The 13,249-nt window shown below is 41.4% G+C and overlaps 1 protein-coding gene across 1 annotated transcript; it reads left to right on the forward strand.

Moving 5' to 3' along the window:
• The first annotated feature begins 1,818 nt into the window (after positions 1 to 1,818).
• On the forward strand, positions 1,819 to 12,934 carry orai1a (ORAI calcium release-activated calcium modulator 1a). Its single transcript, XM_036578128.1, has 2 exons — positions 1,819 to 2,117; positions 9,882 to 12,934. Exons 1-2 carry the CDS (start codon positions 2,004 to 2,006, stop codon positions 10,452 to 10,454), a joined length of 687 nt encoding a protein of 228 aa, XP_036434021.1. The 5' UTR covers positions 1,819 to 2,003; the 3' UTR covers positions 10,455 to 12,934.
• The last annotated feature ends 315 nt before the right edge of the window (positions 12,935 to 13,249 follow it).

Consider the following 13,249-nt stretch of genomic DNA (forward strand, 5'->3'; position numbering starts at 1 on the left):
AGCTGTTCTTCTGTCTCAGCTGCCGACTGAAAAGCTGCTCAGTGGTGATGACAGTTTGGGAATTTAGTGTCGTCTCATCTTCAGAGTCTGACCAAATCGGCTGTCGGTCAAATGTGATCTTAAAAGTGTCCGTTTTCTGTTTGTGGCAAAGTAAGAAGTAAAAATATTCAAATGTCTTGAGCGTCTCCTACAGCTGTCAAAGTCGTTGCTTAGCAACGCTGTCTCAGCGGAGTGACACAGTGTTTGTGATGTTATGGTGAAATAACCGCACAGTTAGAACACTTCTCAACCAATCAGCTCGCGTGGATGAAATTAACTGTTGTATAATCAGTAATAACTCATACGGTGCAGATTGAAATGCTATAAACTGGACACCAAAACTCAAACCAACGCTTTATTCACAGTTTACAGAAACAGTTCATTCAGACTTACTGACCAGGGTATATTTTGGTTTGTCCATCTGAATTTACATGACCAAATCATAAGGCAAATTATTCAGTAATCTCACTGCATGAAAATAAATGCAAATTTTTATTTTATTTATTTTATTTTTTTTTGTAAAATACTATATGCTTACAGTTTACTGCTGAAAGCCAAAAATCTGAGACGCTCTTTGTATTATTTTATAAAAATAATGTTTACAGAGCAGATCACTGAAGAGACGCCATCTGTTTATAGTTTATAGCCCAGATTTGTGAAAAATGGGTCGACTTTCAGTAGAAAAAGAAAGAGTTCAGCTTCTTTCATTATAAGGGTTTAAAATGACATCACCATCTATTTGACTGAAGACAGTTACAGCTCTCATACAACCCCCACCTTTAGAATGTAGCTTATGAAATATGAAAGTTATGAAGAATATGACGACGTGCGTTTTGGAACCACCGGTGGTCTCAAGGAGTTAAAAAGGTTAAAAAAGACCCTTTGTATGATTAAAGGGTTCTCTGCATGGTGAAAGTGTTTATTAGATTGATGGAGAATGTGCTGTAAACGGTTCTATACAGAGCCTTTTTCAAAAGGGTTCTATATAGCACTAAAAAGGGCTTTTATATTGTTACAAGCTTGACACTGAAACACTAGCAGAACCCTTTTTTTTCTGGTGCTATATGGAACTCTTTTCAAAAAGGAACCATATACAGCACATTCTCAATCAACCTGAAGAACCCTTTAATGATGCAAAGAACCTTTTATTCATACAAAGGATTCTTTGAGTCTTCATGGTTCTATATAGAACCATTTTCTTCACTAGAACCCTTAAAAACCATCCTTTTTCATGGTTCTATATACAACCATTTGTTTTACTAAACAAATCCTTCAAGAACCATCTTTTTTTAAGAGTGTATACAATAGAAGAACCCTTTTTGGTGCTATATGGAACCATATACAACACATTCTCCATCAATCCGATAAACCGTTCACCATGCATAAACCATTCAAGCATGAAATGGTTCTATATAGAACCAGAACCATTCCTTTACTGAAGAAACCTTGAAGAACCACCTTTTTCAGTGTCGCCGACCTGCTAACTTACTGCACTTGTAGTCTCTTTAACCAACAAAAACAAACGATTTTCTCTTCATAAAACATTTAAGTATTAGGATTAAAATCTAATTTCACGTCTAGAAACGTAACTGCACAAATCCGACGTTCCCAGAATGAAGAATTAAAAAGTTAAACCTGTTTAAAAACCGTGGCCTGGTGACCCTGCGCAAACGAACCAATGCGGGACTACAAGACCCATAAAGCCGCTGCCTTGTTTGACTGCGCCGCGTTGCATTGTGGGCGCCCCAAGTTGTAGTTTTCAGCGTGAGACTCCGGCGCGGTGGCTGAAGGGGGAAGAGTGAGCAGCTAGTTCGGTGTCAGTCTCAAAACTAGGACTAGAACTTTGTTATGACACGCGAAACCGGAGCGGTTCGGATCAGTTATCAACGATAATCGACTGCGCGGTCGCGGGAGAGCGGTTCGGCTCGGTTTTGACCCTCGGGAGGAGTTTTAGGAGCAGGAGAATGAGTTTGAACGAGCACTCTCTGCAGGCGCTGTCATGGAGAAAACTCTACTTGAGTCGAGCCAAGCTGAAGGCCACCAGCAGAACCTCCGCTCTGCTCTCCGGGTTCGCCATGGTGAGAGAACCCGCCCGGAAAAGCGGGGAAATGTCTGTGCTTTGTTCGTTTGTCCGTGTAGGGGGTCAGTGTTGGGACATTTCGGCACGTTTTCACTGTACAGAACATCAACAACCAGGCTGGAGTTGGCTCGAACTCTCCGGTCCACCTTAAATGCTGCAGCAGTTACATTCCGGCGCCTGTGTTGTAGCTACAGGGTTCTAACTTATATAGCACCAAAACGTGTTCTTCTGTTATTACCTGACAGCTTGACAGAACCTCTTTTGGTGCTACAAACAACCATTTTCAAAAACGGTTCGTGTTTCCGTAGAGAACCGTTGCCTTTACTAAAGAACCCTTGAAGAACCATCTTCTCTAAGAGTGTATACAGAACCGTTTGCAAGCTCTAATGGTTCGTCAGATTGGTTTAGAATGTGTTGCATATGATTCTGTGTAGAACCTCGTTGAAAATGGCTCTAGGTTATATAGCGCCCAAAAGTTCTACCGTTACAAGCTTGACATTAAAACAGCAGAAGAACCTCTTTGGTGCTGTGTAGAACCATAAACAACACATTCGCCATCAGTCTGAAGAACCATTTCACCATGCAGATGGTTCTACGTAGAACTCATGGTTCTAAATAGAACATTGTCTTTACCAAAGATCCTTTTGAAGAAGGTTTTAAGAGTGTAGGACCTGTGGTTCTAAATAGAACCCTTGAAGAACCGTCTTTTATAAGAGAGTCAAAAGTTTGTCTTAGGATCTCAGAGTATTTTACTCAGAGTTGCGTCTTAAAATAGCTACATATTCAAATCTCTAGAACCGGTGCCTTTACTAAAGAACCAGCTAAGACTTCAGCTTCAGCCCCGTTGAGCGCACATCATGTTCTATACAGGAAAAACACGCAGAACTTCCAAGTAATTAATTATGAGGAGTTATAATTATGAGAGAGGACCTCGTTATTATGATATATGTCACAATTATGAGATATGAAGGCATAATTATGGTAATTTTGTCATTATTATATATATATATATATATACACACGTGTTTATATACACATGTATATGTGTGTATATGTAATTTTTTTTTTTCTAGTGGCAGAAACCGGCTCCTATACATATTTATCAAACATTTTCAAAAATTAAGTCATTATCTGAAAAATTAAGTCAAAATTTTGACACACTGGCAGAAAAGAGCTTCCATAATTATGCAAATTCAAGAAAGTAAGTAATTATTTTGAGATAAGTCATTATGTTGACACTCAAAGTCATCGTTTTCTGTTATTAATGCAAAATTTTGTCATTTCACTGCTAGAAACAGTTCATTCAGACCGCATATATATATGTGTGTGTGTGTATATATATATATATATATATATATATATTTAGTAAGTCATAATAATGAGAACGCTTCCATAATTATGGCTTCATATCTCATAATTGTGACATAATAACAAGGTCCTCTCTCATAATTATAACTTCTCATAATTAATTACTTGGAAATTTTTGCATGTTTTTCCTGTGTAGAACATGTGTGGTCAACAACGAGGCTGAAGTTGACGTCTTAGTTGAACTTTCTGTTCGGTTCCAACGTTCCAACTGTAACTCCTGCAGCATTTAAGGTGGAATGGAGAGTTCTACTAAGAAGTCAACTATTTGTAAAATCTGTAAACTTTTTTGAACTCTCCGTTCCACCTTAAATGTGGCAGCAGTTACAGTAACATTGTAAGTGCTGCAGCATTTAAGGTGGAACAGAGTTCTACTAAGAAGCTAACTTTTTTTGCAAGCTTCACAGTGTAACTGCTGCAGCATTTAAGCTGGAACTGAGATTTCTTCTGCAAAGTCAACTTTTTTGAACTCTCCTTTCCACCTTAAATGCTGCAGCGGCTACAGTTGTAACTACTGCAACATGTAAGGCGGAACATAAAAGTTCTACTAAGAAACCAACTTTTTTGCATTTTTTTTGTTTGCACCACAATGTAACCGCTGCAGAATTTAAGGTGGAACGGAGAGTTCTACTAAGAAGCCAGTTATTTCTTGCTTTTTTTGGTTGTCACTCAGCACCTGCCATTCATGTAAATACTGCGCCAGGCGTTCCAACCACAGTGATTATAAATTTTATTTGGATTATCTAACCACCTTCTAGTGCTTTGTTCCACATACCGGCTCTGTTAGAGCTACTTGCATGGACTTGCACCATCTCCTGACTTCTTCTTAGGTCGAGCCACAGCAGCGTTTCCCAAACTTGCTCCCTAGACTGACCTGATTCAACCCACCAGATCTTCTCTAAGCCCTCCACGAGGTCACGAGAGCAGAAGAGCACTAGAAAGTTCAGTTTGGGGGGTTAATACAGAAGCAGGATGGTGGAGCTCTGAGCTAGAATCCCTCGTATCTGTCGTGTATCAGGTTTCCGCTCGTAGCAGAACGACTGCCTGAAGCTCATTTCTACAGGAAACCTGCTCTGTAGCTGTGAGTGGCTTTAATCTTCAGATGAGAGAGAGGAGATAGGATGCATTAGTTTGCATCAGTTATCCAGGACTAAGGAGAGGTGAAAAGAACAAAGAACCCTTTTTAAAAGGGGAACCCCACTCATTTTTCAAAATTGATGTGTATTTAAACAGAGTCGTTCAGAGTGGTTTGGTGTGAAACGCTCCGTTCTAGAGTCAGAACTGTTCACAGTGGTGGTGATAGGAACCAGACGTCCACCTCTAAAAGCTCCCTCACAGAAAGTTACTACATGAAATGGTTATGAATTCACTAGTTCTAATAAAATTTTGGCTCTAAAAACCGATTAATCTAGTCAATATATGTAGCATATCTCACTTTAAGATTCTCTTAAGCGTATTATAAGATAATTTTATTCATTTTATACTTCTTTTCATCTATTTCTCACTATGTTAGCAGAAAAATTTGCTTGTTTTAAGACTATCTTGACAATTTTGCTTGTTTAAAGTCTGGAAACAAGTTGACAAGATTGCATTTGTTGCAGTGTGGGGCAAAGAAAATTACATCTTTTCAGCTTTGGCACTGTTTTCTCATCAGCAACATTCTATATAAAACTCGTGTAGGTTCACTGGTGGTTCTGGATAGTAAATAAAATGTCTATATCTGTGTTGTAGTCATGGAGACCCCTGGTTCCTATCACCACCACTGTAAAGACATTAAACCATTTCACACCAAACCACTCTGAATTGCTCTGAATTTACATTCTCAAAGTTTTGAATTTTGAAGTGTTGGTGGAATTCCCCTCCAAAGAGGCATCAAACTAGCTGCTGGTCCTGGCCAGGACCGTACGTCTTCAATTGTTAACCTATAAACTCGTCCATCAGTGGAAAACAGAGCTGATTTTGCAATGCAGGAAACGAGGAGAGTGAGGAAACTGAGTTTAACACTCCATCCCCCACCTCCACACGTCACACACACCACACTTCACACTCTCAGACCTCTCTCTTTTAATAGAACATCTGTTTTTATATTTATCATTTGGTCTTCCTCTGAATAACAGGCAGGAACGGTGGCTCTAGTTTGAAAGAGGTTAATGTTCAACACAATAATGCGCTTCTCTCACAGCTCTGTGTGTTGAATGCAGGGGAATTCACTTGTGGTTGTTTCGATGTTTTTCCACTACGACAGTAAACAGATGAACCTCCCACAGCTGCTGATTTTCGTAGCCTGTGACCTATAGACACGTACAGCCTGTTACACAGCGTCCGTATAAACAGGCTTGCTCTGATCTCACTGTGGCTTCAGTCCAGCAAATGCATACCTGCACATATAGACTGACATCCTGTACGCCTTCTATTCATATCTTGTATATTAAAGCAATAAGCGATGAAAGGCCATACGTTACAGTGTTTTTATCACAGACGCACAACGCAAAGTGGAGTAAAAGCCCTTCCCTGTGATAAAATCACTGTAACGTACGGCCTTTTGTGGCTTATTGCTTTTACAAAACGGCAGCCAACATAAAATATGATAAAATCCACTGTTTTCCAGAACATAATTTATATTAAAAATAATCGACATAAACGAGTTTTCCGCCAAGAAATGTAGTTCTTTTAGAGTACGGTGTCGCTGCTATCCAACCATGGACCACTGAATGAGGAGAACGTTCGGACCATCGCTGTTCACTGCGGTCATTTCATGAATTTTTAACTTTTTGTTGTATAACAATGAACATATGAGATCACAGCACTGTTTAATGCAGAAACCTTTGCTTTATAAGAACTTTTTGGTCACCAAATTATCACCGTGATTCTTATTTAGCACCAGTTAGGGCTGGGCGATAAAATGATAACGATAAGTATCGTGAAATAACTTTTCCTTGATAGAGCGATAAGACAGGTTCGATAAATGTTCGATATAATACACCGTTCTCACACTTCCACGTTTTAGCGAAAGCCTTGGTGGCGCTTTCTACTGCAAGGAAAGCGACACTACTCTGCTGTCGCCAGGAGAGGGCGCACTTCCGAGTTTTTCGACTTGATTGGAGAGGGAGGGGGCCACGAGTAAAAAAAGGGTCGCCAAATATACTTTAGCAACGGCTGAGACGCGGAGTTATACAGTCCCTGTCTGAGTGGAGCGACCGGCGATCTGTTCTCCTGTGACCGAGTGTGAGTGACGAGGTCAGTGGTGTAACTGTACTGTCCTACAGTGAACTCACCTCTTTCCATGCATCCTAACAACTTTAGCGGTGTTAAATCACGTCTGCAGCGCCGTTTTACAGCGCCAAACCGTCATATTTTAGTATTAGTGCATTCTCGAGCAACGAAAGTGAAAGAAAGAAGTGGTTCATGTTCGAAAGTAAACTGAGGAAGCTGTGAGGCGTTGGAGAGCGGGAGAGCGCTGTCTCTCCAGGCTAGCTGTTTTTAGCTGCTGGCTAATTGAAGCAGCGCTCCGGCAAAACACGGTGAATTGATGATACTGTAGATCAAACAAGACACAAAATCACTGCTTTCAGTTTAAACATGCCTAAAAGGAGGACTCTGTGACTGGTGTGAGAGATTCACACTGCAGATAATGCTTTTACACAGCGAGCGTCAGATATACTGCGGTTCACCCCTTAAACTACTACGGTAGCATAGAGAAACCCAGCCGTCTAGCTGGAGTGACAGCAGTGACCTCCCGAACAAGCTGATAAAAACAGCTCAGAAACTTTCTCCCACTGACCCAAGACAGATTAGTGAAATGTTCCACTGCTTGCCGAGTGTTTGTGATGATCGGACCGTAAGTGATAGTTTAAAACCACAGTTAACCCCCCAGGAGCAAAATCAGCCTTCAAACATGAAAGAAATCATGATTTGACATTTATCGCGACATGTATCGCTATCGAACGATATGAGTTTTGTTTATTGTGATAAGGTTTTTGGCCATATCGCCCAGCTCTAGCACCAATCCAGCGGCGCCCTCTTCTCACACTCGGGCTGAATCTCAAATGGCTCCCTGCTCCCTACATAGTGCACTACGTAGGAGTTTAAATACTGGATCCTGCAGCCCAACAGAGCAGAATACAGCTAAGAAACAGTCATTTGGGACTCAGACTCATCCACACTCGATACATAATGCACTGTTTAACTGTAGAGGCTGGAATTTCTAAACTTTCACAGCTAGAACACTATTTAGGGAGAATGGAGCCGTTTGGGATTCAGCCTGGTAGTAAAAATAGTTTAAGCGTTTCCATAAGAAAAGTGTGAGATCTCATCGTTATTCAGCTCTGTTCTAGATCACAGCACCCTCTCAGCAGTCTCTCAGTGCAGAAGGAGAACTCACGCTTTTCTCCTTCATATCCAGAACGTCTCGCAGTGAGATCGCTGATGTTAATCTCCTCTTTTCTCCTGAGGAGGTTCCGGAGAAACAGCTCAGAAACCAGTGATTCCTCATTAATATACTACTGAGATCTGCTTTAATTCCATGAGACAATCTTAAGACAGACTGTCCCAAACTACCAAATCAAGGCTGATAATCAATCAGTACGTCTGTTACCTGGTAACCGCCAACCTGTGCACATCTAAAACATAAACACATAATCAAATAACATCAAATTTGTAACTGGACAGGTACTTTGAGGTGCGTGAAATGGCAAAAATATAATATCACAATACTGCAGGATATTTTTTCAGACATCTGATCAGCTGGAACAGAGGAAAAAATTACTGTGTGGGACTAAAGCTGCATTCCAGAGCCTGGGCTGCAGCTGAGGGAGGGCAGGTCCTCGGTAGGACTGTCCTATGAAGACTCCTCTTTAGTAGTCTATTGGTCACACAAATGGAGCAGTCCTAACGAGGCTGCGTGGTGACGCCACCAGAGCGGCGCCAAACTCGTCAGAGAACTGGTGAGAGATAGTGGAGCTCGTTGCGTGGAGTTTGTTGCTTTTTCATTTTTTTAGGGAAATGGAGGAGATGATCTTATGTAGTACGATAAACTACAGACACACATACTTCTAAATAAAATCTGATATATGGAAGATATACACCGATCAGGCATAACATTCTGACCACCTCCTTGTTTCTGCGCTCATTGTCCATTTTATCAGCTCCACTTACTATATAGGTGCACTTTGTAGTTCTACAGTTACAGACTGTAGTCCATCTGTTTCCATCTGATACTTTGTTACCCTGTTCTTCAGTGGTCAGGACCCCCATGGACCCTCACAGAGCAGGTACTATTTGGGTGGTGGATCATTCTCAGCACTGCAGTAACACTGACGTGGTGGTGGTGTGTTAGTGTGTGTTGCGCTGGTCTGAGTGGATCAGACACAGCAGTGCTGCTGGAGTTTTTAAACACTGTGTCCACTCACTGTCCACTCTATTAGACACTCCTACCTTGTCAGTCCACCTTGTAGATGTAAAGTCAGAGACGATAGCTCATCTGCTGCTGCACAGTTTGTGTTGGTCATCCTCTAGTCCTTCATCAGTGGTCACAGGATGCTGCCCACAGGATGCTGTTGGCTGGATATTTTTGGTTGGTGGACTATTCTCAGTCCAGCAGTGACACTGAGGTGTTTAAAAACTCCAGCAGCAGAAATGCAGCCCAGACTTTGGACCGCAACTTATATATGTACTTATATCTTATACATCAAAGCACTGACACACAGCATCACTCTCTCATTCTGGATGAACTTTATGCAAATGAACTGAGCAGTGTCCAGTCAGGTTGTTGATTTGTGGTGCTGTAACTGAAATAAACAGCCTGTTTACCTAAATAAACATGCTTGAATATTGTTGATCTTTTATTATTCATGCCGTCACACACGGCTGGTTAAAACAAGAAAGCGGCTGGTAAAGAAACTTCTGTTCCAGCCCTGTTAAACTGATGCATGGAGAGTAACCGATCCACACGGACATGATTTGAGACGGAACGGAACAAACCGTGTTCTCCTCTGTTCTCTTGACACGGTTAAGGCCTCAGCGTACGTCTTGCAGAGACGACGTTCATCTGGCTTCAGTGAACAATGTATGTGATGATGTAGCTGTTTGCTGAATAATTCTGGGCAGTATTTTTTTTCTCGCAACTGACAAGCTGGAGCAGACAAAGTAGCACCACATTTGGGGGAAAATAATTGCATAAAAAGTTATGAATATAGCTATTCCACATTTTACACACTGCGCTGCACTAAATCCAGTCAAGCAGGCTCTCTTTGACATCAAGCGTGCAGTTGGGAAGTGTTGTTGAAGTACTGACGATGTCAGCGATGCACCCAGAGAAGCAAATTGTGGCATAATTTGTTACAGTAATGATAATAATTGTCATATTTTTGGCCAAACTACAGCTCTTTCTGTGTTCCAGGTGGCGATGGTGGAGGTCCAGTTGGAGCGAGATTACTCGTACCCTCCAGGTTTGCTGATAGCGTTTAGCGCCTGCACCACCATCCTGGTGGCCGTGCATCTCTTCGCTTTAATGATCAGCACCTGCATCCTGCCCAACCTGGAGGCGGTCAGCAACGTCCACAACCTCAATTCGGTCAAGGAGTCGCCCCACGAGCGGATGCATCGCCACATCGAGCTGGCCTGGGCCTTCTCCACCGTCATCGGCACCTTCCTCTTTCTAGCGGAGGTGCTGCTGCTCTGCTGGGTGAAGTTCCTTCCGCTGAAGAAGCACGACAACGGCCAAACGCTGACAGACAACTCCACGGTCAGCGCCGGAGAAGCCGCGGCCTACGCGTCGACGGCCATCATAGTTCCCTGCGGCCTCGTCCTCATCGTCTTTGCCGTGCATTTCTACCGCTCGCTCGTTAGCCACAAAACTGACCGGCAGTTCCAGGAGCTGGAGGAGTTGTCCAACATCACGCGCCTCCAGAACGAGCTGGACCATCGGGTGGATGCGCCAAACATTCAGACGGCTCCGGGACTCTTCCCCTAGGGTGGACGCGGTTGGCTTCCGGTCTGACCGTTCGCCAGCTAGACACACAGTAACTTATGGAAAAATCAGATTTATACAGTTTTCTAATTCAAATGTAGTCGATCAGCCAGAAAGTTGTTTTTAGTTTTAGCGCTGGAGCTACGAGGCTAATGATGCTAACAAGTAATAGATGCTTGTACTCCACTTAGGCTGTGTTCACATGACCAGGCTGAAGTGGCATAAATCCAGATTTTTTCAGATCTGATTATTTCAGAGCAGTGTGGACACACATCTGATCTTTTCAGATCACTTTAATATGTGGTTCTTGATCAGATATGTTTCCGATTCATGGTAGTGCGATCTTAAAGTGAACGCTCAGATCAGAAATCGTGTGCTCATCACGGTGCATCTTCATTCGGCGTTACCATGGCAACAGGGCCGAAACTGAGGTTGGTTTCAGAAAACATTGCAAAAGTATCTGATCCTATTTCACTTTCATCTCGTGCCAATAATGACGCAAATAATGACGCTTATCATCGTGATGAAGGCTTGTTTTGGTGCATGTGATTCATTCAGGTGACGTTATTGATTAGCATGTGCGCCTGCGGGTCGTTTCAGAAAGCAGGTTCACATTAATGACAGATTTTCGTCACTTATCTACTGAATTGTGAACCGATGAGTCAGAAAGATTCGGATCTGGGCAAAAAATCTGAATTGAACAATGAGGCTCATAATGTGAACGTAACTTTAGCATCATGCAAACTGGATTCCTGAAGCCCCTTTCACACGTGCACTATTACACGGGAATTTTAACGTTAATTAAACATCAATTTCCCTTTTTTTGGACCATTATTGTGATTATTTTATATAATTTAAGGTCCTGGGCTGATATTACGGAAACACCCTCTCTCTGAATTCATGACTGGATTTAGAACAGTAGCTAATACAGACAAAGCTGTCTGATCAAAAATAATGACAAGATTGTTTCATGAATCTTTTTCCACGAAGTTGAGATGCTTGCAGCTGTTGCGGCTGAGTTTGAAGTGAGTTGCAGGACACTTTACTATATAAGTTTGTAATCTGATCCTAACTCCAGATAAGAAGACAGTGTTAGGCTGGCTTTACGCGGTGAAACATCCATGCAACTTCACTTGCTTTAAATATACATGAAACTAAAATGCACTTGAGTTTTATACTATAAAGCATCCTGCAACTCGCTTGAAATCTCAGCCGAAAAAACTTTTATTAAACAGTCAAGTTATTTTTGATTGGGCGTATAGTTTTGGTACATTGATCAATAAATGACAATTTTACAGGTCCAGTAGCAACATCTTATTAATCATGCGGGATACTGTGGTGACTATCTAGCAATCTCCTAGCAACCACCTGGGATATCATTGCAGCACCCCTAGCAACCATCCTAGCAGCTATTGTAAAATACCATAATAACTGCTTGGCAACACCCTAGCAACCATCTGGGAATTGCTTAAGCTCTTTTAGATTTTGGTGTGAACAGTTCCTGGGAACTGAACGTGTGAAGGAGACTTAGACTTAGAATGAAATCAGACTACTGTGTTTAGCTCTGCTAATGTACTTCAGTCCATGTTTATAGGTAACAGTGAGTCATACAGTGTCAGAAACCACAGAATCAAGACTGTTATTGATTACTGAACAACCTTAGAGACAGTATGTGATGATTTAGGTACACAGTTAGCACTGTGCTAATCGCTAATATGAGCTTCCTTTACTTCTTAGCTATGTTAGCCTTGTAGCTCTAGTGCTAAAACTAAAGAAGCAAACTTGTCATGACTGACTGATCGACTACATTTGGAGTGGAGGTGTTGGGGTTGTATACATTTTTATTTTTTTGCTGGACTGTCCCTAGAATTTTATATCGGCTGGTTCTTCCAATAGGACAACTTTTAAAATGTTTCATACACCGTTTCTTGATTTCTTGAAGCTTCTTCAGCAGAATGGAACGGAAATATAAAAATATTTTGATTTGATTTTTAATTTTTTTTTATTTTATTTTTTATTTTTGCATGCTCAGACTGCAAGAGTACAGTACGTTATTAATTTACTTAATTAGTACTTTTTGTGACGCTCTTTTGTGTGTGAATCTACAGATGTGGTCTTTTTTCTCCAAAATCTGAGCTGTTTTGAAGAGCCAGTGCCGTCATGATGTTTCGACAAGATATACGTTGTCTCTGATGGCATAATGTTTAAAGATGTGCCAAAATAATCTATGTAATATTCATATTTCCCAATGTACAGTATCTCTGCTAACGTTATTTTTTAGTCCTTAATAATGTTTATTCTTATGTGGCAGAAATATGGGAATTAGCCAGGATCAGTAGATTTACAGTGGTCCCTATTTTAAAGTTAAAGCAGAATTCCACTATTTTTTTCAGAATTTCCCCCATAATTCAGTGTGTGAGGTGTAAACAGAGAGATTCAGAGTGGTTTGGTGTGAAATGGTTCAGATGTCTTTACAGTGGTGGTGATAGGAACCAGGGGTCGCCATGACTACAACACAGATATAGACATTTTATTTACTATCCAGAACCACCAGTGAACCTACACGAGTCTTCTAAGTTTATGTGGAATGTTGATGATGGAAAAATAATAAGTTTTCTTTGGGGACTATTTTGCCTCACAGCGCCCTGCATGTATCCCTCCACCATGAATGGAGTTTAAGTTCTCTAAACTATCATAAAACAGTGTCTCAGTCATCAGGCAGTGAATTCATAACCATTTCATGTAGGAACTTTCTGTGAGGGAGCTTTTAGAGGTGGACGTCTGGTTCCTATCACCAC

This window comes from Colossoma macropomum, unplaced genomic scaffold (genome assembly GCF_904425465.1).
Source record: "Colossoma macropomum unplaced genomic scaffold, Colossoma_macropomum, whole genome shotgun sequence".
In the NCBI taxonomy this organism is placed as follows: Eukaryota; Metazoa; Chordata; class Actinopteri; order Characiformes; family Serrasalmidae; genus Colossoma; species Colossoma macropomum.

Coding starts and splice junctions, on each gene's coding strand:
- orai1a (XM_036578128.1), top strand. CDS start 2,004: ATGAGTTTGAACGAGCACTCTCTGCAGGCGCTGTCATGGAGAAAACTC. Junction 2,118..9,881: donor TGCTCTCCGGGTTCGCCATG/GTGAGAGAACCC, acceptor TCTGTGTTCCAG/GTGGCGATGGTGGAGGTCCA.